Raw genomic sequence first — 17,528 nt, forward strand, 5'->3', positions numbered from 1 at the left:
ACAAGATTATTAAGGGATTGGGCACTCTGGAGGCAGGAAACATGTTTCCACTGATGGGGGAGTCCAGAACCAGAGGACAGAGTTTCAAAATAAGGGGTAGGCCATTTAGAACAGAGTTGAGGAGGGGCTTCTTCACCCAGAGTGGTGGATATATGGAATGCTCTGCCCCAGAAGGCAGTGGAGGCCAACTCTCTGGATACTTTCAAGAAACAGATGGATAGAGCTCTTAAAGATAGTGGAATCAAGGGTTATGGGGATAAGGCAGGAACAGGATACTGATTGTGGATGATCAGCCATGATCATAATGGATGGTGGTGCTGGCTCGAAGGGCCGAATAGCCTACTCCAGCACCTATTGTCTATATATGAAATAATACAATCGAGATGTGGACCAAGTTACATAAGAATTGTAAGAAGACTGAAACACAATCATGTACAGCAATATGTGTGCCTATCTTAATGGTATTTTTACTTGATCTTATTGTTTGACATGTTGCAAAGTTAGGCATGCATTCGTTATGTGAATTCAGAACATAATTGAGAAAACAAACTATGATTGCATGACTGTACTAGAAGGACAATGATAATTATTCACAAACCCTTATAAACTATGTTCTGGATAAGCAAACGGAGCTCTGTTCATGCATATGCACAAAGCTTCAGTTACTGTCATCCATTTTCAAATTTTAATTAAGGGTTATTTGAACTATGCATTCTTTGTTAAAGCCAAAAAAATTTTTAAAACGATATTTAAAAAGTTACAGAATTGTCCGATGAGCCAAGGCCCCTCTGTGCACTGGTGCAATTATACTCCACTCAGTTTGAAACTGAAATGATACAATAAAAAGAAACTCATGACAACCTGGCGCCATTCCAGGATTAAATGCATCTTCAACTCAGTGACTTGTTGACTATTGTGTTTGCTCCAAAATAGATACCAAAATACACTTGAAAATGATGCAGGATAACAGTGCCACCAATCCAGTTTAGATTACTTCGAGATATTTGAAATGATGATTGAATTTGGACTGATTAGAAACTACAATTACTGCCCAGCATTTTTTTGTTGTTATCAGAGTCATTTTGATGTAGTTTTCAGCTTGCCTATAAAATTGAAATGGATAATTAAAAATAAGGTTGTGCATTAAGTTGCAAGTTTTAATCCAAACAAGATGAATGAAAATTTACTTTCAGTTGAGATGCGTGCATTAGGCAAACTATACTCAAATACCTCACATAATGACAACCTGAGGAAAGAGCAGCAAATTGGAACAAATGATTGCCAAAAAAAACAGAAGTGATATGTGGAAAGGCACTACCATTTGGGGATTTCAGTCAGCAAATATAGATAGGTTTTGACTTCCCAAATTACACAGTGGAGAATACTTTGAGATGTAAAGGACTTTGGAAAAGGAAGGGAGCTCCCACAAGTCATGGTTCAGAGAAAAACATAATTGAGACCTTGTAAAAACATTTCAGCAATTTAGTCATAGATTAAAGAACTGACACTTAATAGTATAGGGTTATTTCTCATGCTATGCTCCTTCCCATATAAAAATGGTGACACAGGCAAGTTAAGTACATGGTTGGAAAAATAGTTTTCATGGAAATAGTTCATATTTCTGTGATAAGGTGTTTCATCTAAATTAAGATGGATGTTCTTACCACAAAAACTAGCGAGGTGGTTCAAGCAAATATAAAACAGAAGCATGAAGACAAATAATCACAAAGTAAAACAAAAGCAGGTGCAAGCCATGTGAGAAAAAGAGTAGAGTAAAAAGAACTTTAAGATCAGGAGAGAATTTAAAATGAACAATAAAATTAGCTGAGATGTTCAGATTGGAATCAAAACACTTAAGGCACTGAGAACACAATGAGAACTACAGCTGAAATCACCAAGAAATAGTGGCAGCATCAGGTAATCACAGAATTGAGAGAGTTCAGAGTCTTGCAATCCAGCCTTTGAACTGCCACAATACTTTGGCTTAATTACACCCTCAACTCAACTTATGATGCCTTTGACCCCAACAAAATCCTTGATTCTCCTACCCTGGTTCTTTCCCCTTGGTGGAAAGTAGCTGTTCACAGAGGCTGAAGAAATGACAGAGATACTAAATGACTACATTGCCTTTGTTATCTTTTAAGAATATGGTGGTGGGATTAAAAGGGCGCTGTGGAAATAGGAAAAACTAAAATACTTTATGGCACTTTCCATGGCCACCCCATCTCAGCTGAAGTAGTACTTTCGAAGCGTATCACTACTGTAGTCTAGGAAGTCCGGCAGCAAACATGCTCTCCAAAAAACACTACCACAAACAACATGATAAAGACCGTAATCTATTTGCTGGGATGTTGAGCAATAAATTTCAGCCAGAACACTGAAGCACAGCAGGAGAGGTATATCCAAAGTGATGCCACAGGATCTTGCCCAACGCGGCAATTGGAACCTCAGTTTACAATGTCATTGCAGTGCTCCTTCAGTACTACACCAGGGTGTCAGCCTTGATTTTTGTTTTCAAGCTCTTCAGTGGGGCCTAATCCTGGAACATTATGAGCAACAGTAAGAGTGAACAGGTGCAAAATTAGATTGAACTAAACGTACAGCAGTAGTATTAAGAAAAAAAATAGCTAAAGACAGTTGAAAAGGCAAGCACTCCATGAACAGAGATCAAAGAGATACTCCAACATCATTGAAATACGTTTAGATGAGCTTGTTCCACTAATGAGAAAAGGCATCAATCAGGTACTGCAGCCCTCTCAATTTAACATCAGTAGTAACGTTTTAGGTAGTTTAATGTAACAAATTCAAATACTTCCCAGTAGAGCTCATCTCATGCTGTCATGTTAAAATTATTAAGATTACGTAGCTTTTGAAGTCTTTTACCTACCTGGTTTAAGCTCTGCTCCTATCAAGAAGGGAGAATAAGTTACTTTATTTCCAGTTTCCATATTTCACTGAGGTGGCTTCAGGTTGATCCTGACCTAACGACTTGCTCTGCAAACTCTGCTCGTGTTTTTGTCAGCTGTGACTCATTACATCAGAGTACAAAATCAACAGAGATCATCCACAGCATTTGGGGCAAAGCCTACAAATTCTTGAAAAAAAAAAGGTCAATTCATCCCAATTCTCAAAATTAATGATTCCTTTTTTTTTAAAAGAAGGAAGGAAAGAAGTCCAGGATCTAGATCCATATCTAGTTTAACTATAACAGTTGGGTCATAACCTGCATACCAACTTTTGTCAAAATCTATCCATGCGGTTTGAGATATGTTTACAGTTGTACAGATCAATAGACAGAAGCAAAAACATTATTAGTCCCCATCTTTTCTGACAGAGATAAAGAAAGCTAGAAAGCATCATGTATTTTAAATAATTTATTGACATTTGTTTCTATGTTTCTATCTAGGCATGGTTATAAATTTTCATCTAATAGAAGGTGGTTTCTGAATGATTTTTTGATTTAAAATAGCAATATTTTACAAATGAATGAATCATGTTCCAGAATTCACAGCAAGTAAAGATTAAGTTGACAGTTCCTAAAAGACCAGAAGGTTGTGCTCTCATTAGAGACAGACAACTGGTGGCAGTTTAACCTTAGGGGCACCATGCCTCAGGTGAGGGGAGGGGTTGAGAAAGAGTCCTTCATGATAGCCTCAGCCAGTGTGGGAACTGAACCTATGCTGCTGGCATCGATCTGCATCCCAAACAAGCCAAGTGAGCTAAGCAATCCCTTACAGTACAGTAACAGTTCATTCAGTCCTACAGATCCATACCCGCCTTTGTGCCATCCTATGCTGACATATTAGGATTCCCCAGATGCCATTAGCCCTAATTTTGTATTATCATTTTGTGATACTTTATCGAATGCTCTTTGAATTCCAAAATACACGACAGAAAATAATTCAATTCCCTCTTGAATGTTTCAATTGAACTTGGCTCCATTACAATCTGGAAATGCATTCCATATCCTCAATGTTCACTGTTTAAAAAGAAGATTTTTCTTCATGTAGGTGCTGCCGCTTTTGTTGATTACCTGAAGTCTGTGCCTTTTAGTCACTTAATGTCCTGCCACCTGGAAGAGTCCAAATCCCTGATTTTGAACAGTGTGTTTGTCATATCTTTTCTCATCCTTTCCTTTTCTAACAAAAGGGCAGCACCAGCTTCTCAAGTCTTTTTATACAAAACTGAAGTTCCTCATTCCTAGATCTATTCTTGAATCATTTCTGCTGTCTAATATTGATTCCAATTGCGGTGCTACCATGACCTTAATAACAAACTCCAACATTTTCTTTATTACTGATGCCAGACTAACGTGCCTACACTTATGTCTGTTTTCTCTCACTCCTTAGTGGGGTTACATTTGTCTTTTCCCAGTGGTGGGGACTGTTGTGAAAAACACAAGTATGGACTAGTAAACTTCTGGTAATATGCAAATAACAGATAAATGATGAAGCGTTGAAATACTCAAGCAAAAGATAAGCAGCTTAAAATATCTTTCCCAATAATGGGTTTTTAAGGAGGGGAAGGTAGAAGAAAACATGATTGACGCAATTAGAATTTTATCAGTCTTTATGGCAGTGGAAGGGAAATGATCAAGTGAGTTCCAAGATGAAAAATGTATGATAGGAAATTGGACATGTCCAAACAGCGACAAAACTGGTCATTTATTTGATTCATAACTCTACACTACATTTTTTAAAAAAAAATCATTCATAGGGAGTAGGCATTGCTGGCATGGTCAATATTTGTTAAGGCTGCATCCAACCTGGTAAATGGAGAGTAATTTATCATTATTTCTCCTCCTGGAATTTATGCATGGAGCCACAGGAAGTGGGTGACATCTATAATGAGCATGGCACATCAGTAGTCACCAAGGACATGATGTGGATGATAAGATTAGGATCAGGTATGTTGCTATTCTAGGATATTTCAATATTCAGAAGGAGGTGATGATTATACTTCTGTAAATTTCAAGATAGTCATGGATAAGGATAAGACTGGTGCTCAGCTGAAAGTTCTAAATTGAAAAAAGGCTAATTATAACAGTATCAGATATGAACAGGAAAAAAATTAGATTGGGAATGACAGAGGATAAATCCATATCTGACAAAAGGGAGAGTCTTTTAAAAGGCTGAGCTCAGGACCAGCGTGTTCTTGGAGGATGAAGGATAAGGATAACAAGAGATATTGAAAATTTAGTCAAAAAGAAAAACAAAAGCAAGGCATATGTAAGGTTTATGAAATAAATCAGACTAGGCTCGTGGAAAATAAAAGAATCAGAAAAGAACTTAAACAAAGAATTAAGAAGGCTAAAATGCAGCCACAAAATGTCCTTGGAAATTAGGAAATCAAAAAGAATCCCAAGGTATTTTATACATAAAAGGGCAGGACAGTAACTTGGGAATGGGTAGGTCTGCATGGACAAAAGGAGGGAATTTACACATGGAGCTAAAGGTAGTGGGCGAGGTCCTTAACGAGCACTTTGCATCAATATTCACCAAGGAGGACGACATGGATGATGGTAAGATTAGGGAGAGGTATGCTGATGTTCTAACGCATGTTGACATTAAGGTGGTAGTGTTTGGTATCTTGAAAAACATTAGGAGACATACCGCAGGATACAGAGAGAAGCAAGGGAGGAGTTTGCAGAGCTTCTAAATTGTTAATAGATCTACTGAGTGATGGGATTTAAAAATCAATCATTTTAAACCTTAAGATCTTAAATTTTAAACATCTTTAATTAATGGATATTTGACCAATTTAAAGGTGTCAAAGATAATTCAAGCATCATATTTGCCCTTGTTGATCAGGCAAACAAAATCTTGGACGCATTCAAGCAAAAAAAAACTTTAAAACAACAGTCCAATGGTTTGACAGTGCTGTAAGATAGACAGACAGTCTACTATATTTGATTAGGGATGTTGAAGAACAAGACTTGCTAAATTGGGGAGGCAGTGTAATTAGTCAAATGGGGGGGTGGGGGGGGGGGGGGAGAGAGAACCTTGGACACCTCAAATGATATTTCAATCTTGTAGAAATTTTAGCCAATTTATAATTTCATATCTCCTAGATTTCAATGTTAAACATGTTGGAGCTGAGAAACCATTACAATTACATTTGATCACTAAAGTGCATCCTTGAATGTAAATGTATTTATTTGTTATTTTCTGCACAATCATTGCAGAGTCAGTAAGCTTAAAAATTCTTATCTACAATAAAAATGCCCATCTTTGTCAATGTAGATATGTAGCTACGAAAGCACTGGTTGCACTTGTAATAAAAAACTTTACCCATAACATTAAGATTCTGAATCACTTGTGACATAGAATTCTGAAGAGACTTGACCAGGCAGAGATACAGAGATGATAGTTCCCAGCCAGGAAAACAGAATAAAAGTGCTTTCAGTATAAAAGGACATTTATTTTGGGCTACAACGAGGAGATTTCTTCACTAACTGATTGCAAGTATCTACTCCAAGGGAGGTTTTAGGTGCTGTAACTTTGGGCATGTTACTTGATGAGGAACACAGGCTTTTGTTGTCTTACAGCATTAAGGGACAAATGGAAAGCAGGGGAGTGAGTGGAGTTGAGGGAGAAGAACTGAATGGGGCGGCAGGTTTAAGGGGCAACATAGTTTACTTCTGCTATTTCATTGCATTAAACTCCTCTTTTGTGTTTAAGCCAGAATCATTTCAGTGCCAAGAGGCCATTCTGCCAATCCAGTCTGCACTGATACACTGAACAGCATCTCATCCAGACAGGCCCCCCAACTGCTTTCGTGCCACCCCATGTAGATTTTTTTTTAAAACCACTTAACACACACGTTTCCGGACACTATAGCTCAGCGGTTAGCACTGCTGCTTCACAGCACAGGAACCCAAGTTCAATTCCAGTCGTGAATGATTTTCTGTGTAGTATTTGCATTTTTTCCCAAGTTTGCATGGGTTTCCACCAGATGCTCTGCTTTCCTCCCATGGTCCAAAGATGTGCAGGTTAGGTGGATTAGCCATGCTAAATTGTCCACAGTGTCCAGGGATATGTACACTAAGTGGATTATCCATGGTAAATGTCGAGTTAGGGCGATGGGGTAGCAATCTGGACAGGATGCTCTTTGAAAATCTCAGTACAGACTCAATGGGCCAAATGACTTTTTTTCTGCACCGAAGGGATTCTACGATTCAGCTGCCATGGCAGACAAATCAAATACAAAATTTTAACTTAGTAATTTCATTTCACAATCAGATTCAACTATATGCCTCTACAAAAGCAAAATTCTGATTTCTTCAAGTAGTCAATTCAGCTTCAGATTAAATGTTTATAATTTAGTTACTGTAGGACACATTCCCAAAACGTCTAATCCTTTAAGTATATATTTAGAACCCCAGCTTGCTAAATCAAGATAAACTTTTAGCAGTAGTTTGATTTGAAATGGATCACTACGCTGTGCTTAGAGCAAAGGAGCTTTTTTTCAAAGCATGCATTTTTTGATAAAATATCTTGTTCCATTGTCTCAAACATGTTGCTATATTTCATGATTCCAAGTGTGAACTGACAACTAAGGCAATCGTTACCACACTAACAAAACTGCACAAAATTCCACAGACAGATAAAATAGAAACATAAATCACAATAATAATACAAATAAGTGCATAACTATCCCATAGGAAGGACACAGATGAGAAACTATTAAACCATATTATCTGATCACCTGCTGGTCAGAGAGTCATACAGCACAGCAACATGCCCTTCGGTCCCATTTGTCCATACAGACCAGACATCCTAAATAAATCTAGTACCATTTGCCAGAACTTGGCCCATATCCCTCTAAACCCTTTCAATTGGATGCCTTTTAAATGTTTTAATTCTACTAGTCTCCACCACTTCCTCTGGCAGCTCATTCTATACACGCACCACCCTCTGCATGAGAAGTTGCCCCCTTAGATTCAAAATGAACCTTTCTCTTCTTGCCTTAAACCTATGCCATCTATTTTTGGACTCCCTTACCCTGGAAAATGACCTTGGCTCTTCACCCTATACGTGCCCCTCATGATTTTACAAACCTCTCCAAGGTCACCCATTAGTCCTCAGGAAAATAGTCCCATCCTATTCAGCCTCTCCTTATTGCTCAAACCCTCAGTCCTGGCAATATCCTTGTGAATCTTTTCAGAATCCTTTCAGGTTTAACACCACCTTTCCTAGAGCAGGGAGGCCAGAACTGGATGCAATATTCCAAAAGTGGCCTAACCAACCTCCCGTACAGCCACAAAATGACATCCCAACTCCTATACTCAATGCAGCGTACCCCCCGACTTAATTCCTGGCTGAGATTAGATAACGTAACTTCAAACCTGAACCTGCTTCAGATCAGTCCTTTTCCCTACATCAACTGATGACCATTAGACTGAAATCTGTCTCTCCTTGCTCTCAGAATACTCTAAGTAGCTGCTCCAGAATTTGAGCCACTTGAGGCAGGTTTATCTCGTGAATCATGAGAATGAGCTGTTTCCAAATAATCAGCAATGCCACTTTTACATCCAGACAGCCAGCTAAAAACCAGTGACGAAGTACACAGCGCATCTCAATGGAAAGTACATCACACATCCTGGGTGTCCACAGTAACTTGGGCAGAAGTTCCATTTTTGCTGTTACAACAGCATAAAAAGAAGCAGTAGCAAGAACAAGCCAAGGATCCTCCCCATAAACATGCTGTTTGAATTTGGCGAATCTTCAGGGGTTGATTTATAACATTCAAATTCATGAGGGGTCTGGACTGAGCAAACAGGGTGAAAATGTTCCCACACATCAAAGAATCAGAAATGAGAAGCAGCACAAATTTAAGGTCATTACTAAAAGAAGAAAAAGAGACATTAGGAACAGATAGTAAGAACGGCTGATGCTGGAGTCTGAGATAACAGAGTGTGGAGCTGGAGGAACACAGCAGGCCAGGCAGAGGTGCAGGAAAGCTGACATTTCGGATCCCGACCTGAAACATCAGCTTTCCTGCTCCTCTGATACTGCCTGGCCTGCTGACATCAGCAATAAGAGATAACACAGTGTAGAGCTGGATGAACACAGCAGCCAAGCAGCATCTTAGGGGCAGAAAAGCTGACTTTCAGGCCTAGACCCTGGAATAGCTTTTTAAACCGATGAGTGATTGGGATCTGCAATGAACTGCCCAGAAGGCTTACAGACGTAGGTACAAAAAGGGAATTACATGATTATTTTAAAAGGTGGTTACAGAGAGAAGGCATGAAAATGGCAGAAGGTCAATTGTTCATTGAGAGCACTAGAGTGAACTCGGTAGGATCTCCTTCTGGACTTTAACAATCCTGTGATTCAGCACATGTTGAAAATTGAAGAATGATTCTATGTCTACAGCTCAGGGAGTAATTCAGAAAAGCATGACCCAGCCACACCAATCAATAGGTTTACAGAGTCTATAGGGTCAGTGTACTGAATCCAGGATGATCAATAAGTGTCAACATGCTAATTTTCACCCTTTATATATTTATTTATGACAGGCATGGTAAATCTGACTTTCCCAAACTTTTACTATGTGTGGCTAATAAAAATTAGACAAAAAAATGACCCAGCTTAGATTTTACACAAGAAGGTATATTATTAGGAACAAAGAGGAATAAAGGCAATATTCTGCATATTTATCCTTCAAGAAAACATAAAAAGAAAAGCATTGTCATGAGAAAATCTTATGCAAGCAAAGCTGTCTCTCAAACTTCACGAAGACAAGAGTGACATGATCCAGTGCATATAACATTGAAATTTTCCTTACTTAGCACTAGATTTAAGCTTTGCTATCACAATTTATTTTTGATGCATCTATTGAAGAATTTTAAACGAATTAGTACCTTGTACAACCAGGATTCTAACCAATTTTTATTACCTATTTTAGTCTTAATAAAATAAAACTACACAATCCAATATAATGCTAAACCTACTAGATAATAAGCGATACCACCTTCCAGTACATTCAAAAGTTAACAACTTCGTTTTAAAATTCGAATGTTATATTTATATTCTTGTGGTACGGTCAAGCGAAAAGTAAGCCTAATACTCCACTGGTATTATAATAAAACAAATTAATTTAATGATTTCAGTTGGTATTTGTTTTTGGATTGGCATCAGAGCAGGATTATGCAAAACGATGTTAAGATTAGAGGGGTATCACTACGGTTGGCGATTGGCGTTCAAACGAAAAAGCGTCTGGAACTTGTCACTCGAGTTCCTTCTTCTGCGACACCAATAAAGTACTGGTGATGAAATACATACGATATCTTCTGTAACACGATACGAAATTGTTCCAAATTAGCACCCATATGCTTTAACATCAACCTTATTTTAGGTAAGATACATATAGTAATTGTGCCCAACATGCAAATCCCTCTTTATTCTCCTGTGTCTCTCTAAACAGCTCACCTGAATGTGGCATGGTGATGGTCTCATTGACATTGGCTCCCACGTTGTAAATGACAACGGCCGATGCATTCTGCCTGGCAGCATGCAAGATCTTGTCCTTGAAAGTGCAGTTTCCCTTGGGTATGAGTGCGATCCAGCCCTTGGTGCTAGAGTCGGGGGACAGCTGAAACCTCGCCTGGGGGTCACAGGCCAGTTTGTCGTGCTGAGCGGGCAGTACTACCAAGCCCCGGGCGTCCTGCTTGAGCGAGTGCTGCCCGTAGCGGCCACACTCGCTCTTCTCCGACCTCCTCTCGGAGGTAATCGGTTCCACGTAGGAAATGTTGACGAAGGCTGTGTACCATTCTTCCTTCTCTGCCACCGTGAAATCCAAACACAGCAAATGTACGAAGCAGAAAGACAGCAGCCATGTTGAGAGAGCCAGACTGCGGCATGTCTGCACCAGAGATACCGGCATCACTGAAAACAAACCAACTGGAACCGACGTTTACGTTTAACAGTCGGCGATTTGCTGTTCGTCATTCACTTTCGAACTTTCCGTCGTCCAAAGGAGGCGGAGGAGAGCCGTTTTAAGGGCGGGGAAAAGAATAAAAATATTGTTTTTCCCCCCCCCCAGTCTGCCTGCGCAAGATGCTTTACATGTCAGATATAGCGATCTCTTTTTAACGTTTAGAAATAAAGATAAAACTTTCGTCGTCCTTCCAAATACGCACAAATAGGCGATTAATATTTATAGTCGTCGAGGCCCGTCTAGCCGGCGGTTGCTAGAGGAGCTGCTACCCGCCTCAATGCTGTAGGAAGGCGGCTCATGGTGTCGGGGTGACCGCTGCTCGCTCCACCAGGCCAAGAGGAAGGGAGTACCTTTTCGAAGGCGAGGGCTAGAATGGAGCAAACCGTTAATCCATCCCTACACTAACACGAAGAAAAAGGGCAGGGCCGCTCCGCCTGCGGACAGCCTGATATTTCCCCCGCCCCCACCCGCGGAGACCGGCAACGGCCGCCGACGAGTCACGCGCACGACGCCGAGCTTCAGCAGCGCCTTTTGACGCATTCGCTCACCAGGGAAAAGGTGCCGGCCTCAGACGACAATAACAACAGCAAAATAGTGTGCCTGCATCTTCTCTTAACCGCCGAGAAGAGGGTTGGGGTGCTCTGTAACCTGCCTCTCTAATTCCACAAGCCGCCTCCCCACCAACAACAACTCCTTCCTGGGGTGTAACTAAAACGATTCTCGTCTCATTTCACCAACTCCGCGCTTGACAGAAAGTCTCGTTCACGACTCAGAAGGAAAATACTCCCGATGCTGGAAATCCGAAAGGGTAAGAGTCACATTGAACTCGAAAGATTAACTTTCTGCGTACCACCGCACCCCCCTCCCCCACCGCCAACCAAAATCTACCGAGTTTCCACCGCTTTTCACTTTTTAAAATTTAATTCCATTTTTTCTTTAAAGTTATTTACACGCGTTTCCATCCAGTTTTTCATCATTATTGGCTTTTAAGCATGACATTTATGGCATTTTTTAATGGCTCTCTTACACCGTAAGAGACAAGAGAACTGAAGTCCAGGTGACTCCTGGAGCCTGCCCTGCTCTTCAGTAATATCATAATACATCTGATCAACTCCTTCGTTTCTTCCAACAAACCCCTTCCAAACTCCCCAAAAACACTTCCCTGTAGTTGAAAAATCTGTCTAATGTATAAGAGATAATGGGAACTGCAGGTGCTGGAGAATTCCAAGATAATAAAATGTGAGGCTGGATGAACACAGCAGGCCAAGCAGCATCTCAGGAGCACAAAAGCTGACGTTTCGGGCCTAGACCCTTCATCGGAGAGGGAACTGGAATAAATAGGGAGAGAGGGGGAAGCGGACCGAAGATGAAGAGGAAAGAAGATAGGTGCAGAGAGTATAGCTGGGGAGGTAGGGAGGGGATAGGTCAGTCCAGGGAAGACAGACAGGTCAAGGAGGTGGGATGAGGTTAGTAGGTAGATGGGGGTGCGGCTTGGGGTGGGAGGAAGGAATGGGTGAGAGGAAGAACCAGTTAGGGAGGCAGAGACAAGTTGAACTGGTTTTGGGATGCAGTGGGTGGGGGGGGGAGAGATGGGCTGGTTGTGTGGTGCAGTGGGGGGAGGGGACGAACTGGGCTGGTTTAGGGATGCAGTAGGGGAAGGGGAGATTTTGAAACTAGTGGAGTCCACATTGATACCATTAGGCTGCAGGGTTCCCAGGCGGAATATGAGTTGCTGTTCCTGCAACCTTCGGGTGGCATCATTTTGGCAGTGCAGGAGGCCCATGATGGACATGTCATCTAGAGAATGGGAGGGGGAGTGGAAATGGTTTGCGACTGGGAGGTGCAGTTGTTTGTTGCAAACTGAGCGGAGGTGTTCTGCAAAGCGGTCTCCAAGCCTCCACTTGGTTTCCCCAATGTAGAGGAAGCCACGCCGGGTACAGGGGATGCAGTATACCACATTGGCAGATGTGCAGGTGAACCTCTGCTTAATGTGGAATGTCATCTTGGGGCCTGGGATAGGGGTGAGGGAGGAGGTGTGGGGGCAAGTGTAGCATTTCCTGCGGTTGCAGCGGAAGGTGCCGGGTGTGGTGGGGTTGGAGGGCAGTGTGGAGCGAACAAGGGAGTCACGGAGAGAGTGGTCTCTCCGGAAAGCAGACAGGGGTGGGGATGGAAACCACCCAAGACATTTTTCCATCCCCACCCCTGTCTGCTTTCCGGAGAGACCACTCTCTCCGTGACTCCCTTGTTTCGCTCCACACTGCCCTCCAACCCCACCACACCCGGCACCTTCCCCTGCAACCGCAGGAAATGCTACACTTTCCCCCACACCTCCTCCCAAGCAGAGGCTTGTGGACCGCTTTGCAGAACACCTCCGCTCGATTTGCAACAAACAACTGCACCTCCCAGTCGTGAACCATTTCAACTCCCCCTCCCATTCCTCAGACGACATGTCCATCATGGGCCTCCTGCAGTGCCACAATGATGCCACCCGAAGGTTGCAGGAACAGCAACTCATATTCCACTTGGGAACCCTGCAGCCCAATGGTATCAATGTGGACTTCACAAGCTTCAAAATCTCCCCTTCCCCCACCGCATCCCAAAATCAGCCCAGTTCTTCCCCTCCCCCCACCGCATCCCAAAACCAGCCCAGCCTGTCTCTGCTTCCCTAACCTGTTCTTCCTCTCACCCATTCTTTCCTCCCATCCCAAGCCGCACCCCCATCTACCTACTAACCTCATCCCACCTCCTTGACCTGTCTGTCTTCCCTGGACTGACCTATCCCCTCCCTACCTCCCCACCTATACTCTCTCCACCTATCTTCTTTTCTCTCCATCTTCGGTCCGCCTCCCCCTCGCTCCCTATTTAATCCAGTTCCCTCTCCCCATCCCCCTCTCTGATGAAGGGTCTAGGCCCGAAACATCAGCTTTTGTGCTCCTGAGATGCTGCTTGGCCTGCTGTGTTCATCCAGCCTCACATTTTATTCTCTAATGTATAATTAAGTTTGCTGATCCCTGTCCCTGTATACCAGAAAAAAATTACTACTCCCGTTCCTGGTTTCCATGCCTGTGCTTGTTATTATGTGAAGGTACTGGTGTTGGACTACGGTCAGAAATCACACAACACCAGGTTAGAATCCAACAAGTTTATTTGAAAACACAAGTTTGCAAAGCTTCACTCCTTCAGGTAACAAGGTATAGACCTGGATGAACACAGCAGGCCAAGCAGCATCTTAGGAGCAGAAAAGCTGACATTTCGCATCTAGACCCTTGATCAGAAATTCTGATGAAGGGTCTATGCGCAAACGTCAAGTTTCCTGCTCCTAAGATGCTGCTTGGCCTGCTGTGTGCATCCAACTCAATACCTTGTTATTTCAGACTCTCCAGCATCTGCAGTTCCTATTATCTCCTTCTTCAGGTGTTAGTGAGAGAGATAGTATCAGACACAGAATTTATATGTAAGGGATTGAAGGGTCACACCACTGATGAGGATGTATTAAACAAACGTAAGATGCTGTCAGAAGGTTTTGATTGAATAAGATGTATATGTAAATCCCCAAATTCTATTCAAGTCACTGTCCTGGGAGAACTAAACGTTTTAACAGTGGAAGAGGTGGCATTTTAGGTGTGACCCCTCGTTTAGAATCTGTTTGTGTTTTGGTTTGGAGTCAGGCTGTTTTTATTTCTAAAGTAGGAATTTATAAATTGCCACATTGACTGATTGTCTATAAATTGTGCACGTTTTGAACAAATAAAAATTTTATCTGCAAATACAAATTCACTTCATAGATTTACATGTTCGTGTGTGCGTGAGAGAGAGAGAAAGACTGTATGTGGAGAGGAGAGAGAGAGTGTGCGTGAAAGTGGGCGTGGGAGAGAGTGCACGTGGGGTTGGGAGAGAGTGCACGTGGGGGTGGGCGTGGGAGAGAGTGCACGTGGGGAGGAGAGAAAGCGCACGAGAGAGCGTGGGGAGGGGAGCGCGAGCGCACGAGAGAGCGTGGGGAGGGGAGCGCGAGCGCACGAGAGAGCGTGGGGAGGGGAGCGCGAGCGCACGAGAGAGCGTGGGGAGGGGAGCGCGAGCGCACGAGAGAGCGTGGGGAGGGGAGCGCGAGCGCACGAGAGAGCGTGGGGAGGGGAGGGCGAGCGCACGAGAGAGCGTGGGGAGGGGAGGGCGAGCGCACGAGAGAGCGTGGGGAGGGGAGGGCGAGCGCACGAGAGAGCGTGGGGAGGGGAGGGCGAGCGCACGAGAGAGCGTGGGGAGGGGAGGGCGAGCGCACGAGAGAGCGTGGGGAGGGGAGGGCGAGCGCACGAGAGAGCGTGGGGAGGGGAGGGCGAGCGCACGAGAGAGCGTGGGGAGGGGAGGGCGAGCGCACGAGAGAGCGTGGGGAGGGGAGGGCGAGCGCACGAGAGAGCGTGGGGAGGGGAGGGCGAGCGCACGAGAGAGCGTGGGGAGGGGAGGGCGAGCGCACGAGAGAGCGTGGGGAGGGGAGGGCGAGCGCACGAGAGAGCGTGGGGAGGGGAGGGCGAGCGCACGAGAGAGCGTGGGGAGGGGAGGGCGAGCGCACGAGAGAGCGTGGGGAGGGGAGGGCGAGCGCACGAGAGAGCGTGGGGAGGGGAGGGCGAGCGCACGAGAGAGCGTGGGGAGGGGAGGGCGAGCGCACGAGAGAGCGTGGGGAGGGGAGGGCGAGCGCACGAGAGAGCGTGGGGAGGGGAGGGCGAGCGCACGAGAGAGCGTGGGGAGGGGAGGGCGAGCGCACGAGAGAGCGTGGGGAGGGGAGGGCGAGCGCACGAGAGAGCGTGGGGAGGGGAGGGCGAGCGCACGAGAGAGCGTGGGGAGGGGAGGGCGAGCGCACGAGAGTGCGAGCGCGGGGAGGGGAGCGCGGGGAGGAGAGTGCGAGCGCGGGGAGGGGAGGGCGAGCGCACGGGAGAGCCTGGGGAGGGGAGCGCGGGGAGGAGAGCGCGGGGAGGAGAGAGCGTGGGGAGGAGAGTGCGAGCGCGGGGAGGGGAGGGCGAGCGCACGGGAGAGCGTGGGGAGGGGAGGGCGAGCGCACGAGAGAGCGTGGGGAGGGGAGCGCGGGGAGGAGAGAGCGTGGGGAGGAGAGTGCGAGCGCGGGGAGGGGAGCGCGGGGAGGAGAGTGCGAGCGTGGGGAGGGGAGGGCGAGCGCACGGGAGAGCGTGGGGAGGGGAGGGCGAGCGCACGGGAGAGCGTGGGGAGGGGAGCGCGGGGAGGAGAGAGCGTGGGGAGGAGAGAGCGTGGGGAGGAGAGTGCGAGCGCACGGGAGAGCGTGGGGAGGGGAGGGCGAGCGCACGAGAGAGCGTGGGGAGGGGAGCGCGGGGAGGAGAGAGCGTGGGGAGGAGAGTGCGAGCGCGGGGAGGGGAGCGCGGGGAGGAGAGTGCGAGCGCGGGGAGGGGAGCGCGGGGAGGAGAGTGCGAGCGCGGGGAGGGGAGGGCGAGCGCACGGGAGAGCGTGGGGAGGGGAGGGCGAGCGCACGAGAGAGCGTGGGGAGGGGAGCGCGGGGAGGAGAGAGCGCGGGGAGGAGAGAGCGTGGGGAGGAGAGTGCGAGCGCACGGGAGAGCGTGGGGAGGAGAGGGCGAGCGCACGGGAGAGCGTGGGGAGGAGAGAGCGAGCGCACGGGAGAGCGTGGGGAGGAGTGCGAGCGCACGGGAGAGCGTGGGGAGGAGAGAGCGAGCGCACGGGAGATCTTGGGGAGGAGAGAGCGAGCGCACGGGAGAGCTTGGGGAGGAGAGAGCGAGCGCACGGGAGAGCTTGGGGAGGAGAGCGAGCGCACGAGAGAGCGTGGGGAGGAGAGCGTGGGGAGGAGAGAGCGAGCGCACGAGAGAGCTTGGGGAGGAGAGCGAGCGCACGAGAGAGCGTGGGGAGGAGAGCGAGCGCACGAGAGAGCGTGGGGAGGCGAGCGAGCGCACGAGAGAGCGTTGGGAGGAGAGCGAGCGCACGAGAGAGCTTTGGGAGGAGAGCGAGCGCACGAGAGAGCGTGGGGAGGAGAGCGAGCGCACGAGAGAGCGTGGGGAGGAGAGCGAGCGCACGAGAGAGCGTGGGGAGGAGAGCGAGCGCACGAGAGAGCGTGGGGAGGAGAGCGAGCGCACGAGAGAGCGTGGGCAGGAGAGCGAGCGCACGAGAGAGCGTGGGGAGGAGAGCGTGGGGAGGAGAGAGCGAGCGCACGAGAGAGCGTGGGGAAGAGAGCGAGCGCACGAGAGAGCGTGGGGAGGAGACCGAGCGCACGAGAGAGCGTGGGGAGGAGACCGAGCGCACGAGAGAGCGTGGGGAGGAGAGCGAGCGCACGAGAGAGCGTGGGGAGGAGAGCGAGCGCACGAGAGAGCGTGGGGAGGAGAGCGAGCGCACGAGAGAGCGTTGGGAGGAGAGCGAGCGCACGAGAGAGCGTGGGGAGGAGAGCGAGCGCACGAGAGAGCGTGGGGAGGAGAGCGAGCGCACGAGAGAGCGTGGGGAGGAGAGCGAGCGCACGAGAGAGCGTGGGCAGGAGAGCGAGCGCACGAGAGAGCGTGGGGAGGAGAGCGAGCGCACGAGAGAGCGTGGGGAGGAGAGCGAGCGCACGTGAGAGCGTGGGGAGGAGA

At 46.7% G+C, this 17,528-nt stretch overlaps 2 protein-coding genes across 5 annotated transcripts in view; one reads left to right on the plus strand and one right to left on the minus strand.

Annotated features, from left to right (window-relative positions):
- The window catches only part of rnf150a (ring finger protein 150a), a 120,172-nt gene extending 108,446 nt beyond the window's left edge, over window positions 1-11,726 (minus strand). For both annotated transcript variants that reach the window (XM_048537512.2, XM_048537503.2), the window contains exon 1: window positions 10,434-11,726. In XM_048537512.2, coding sequence (XP_048393469.1) covers window positions 10,434-10,887 — 454 coding nt within the window. In that variant the 5' untranslated portion in view covers window positions 10,888-11,726. The remainder of the gene's footprint in view (window positions 1-10,433) is intronic.
- znf330 (zinc finger protein 330) overlaps window positions 11,421-17,528 on the plus strand; it is a 171,518-nt gene continuing 165,410 nt past the window's right edge. For all 3 annotated transcript variants that reach the window (XM_059641909.1, XM_059641883.1, XM_048537526.2), the window contains exon 1: window positions 11,421-11,749. The gene's annotated coding sequence lies outside the window, so the exon portion shown is untranslated. The remainder of the gene's footprint in view (window positions 11,750-17,528) is intronic.

Source organism: Stegostoma tigrinum, chromosome 1 (assembly GCF_030684315.1).
Source record: "Stegostoma tigrinum isolate sSteTig4 chromosome 1, sSteTig4.hap1, whole genome shotgun sequence".
In the NCBI taxonomy this organism is placed as follows: domain Eukaryota; kingdom Metazoa; phylum Chordata; class Chondrichthyes; order Orectolobiformes; family Stegostomatidae; genus Stegostoma; species Stegostoma tigrinum.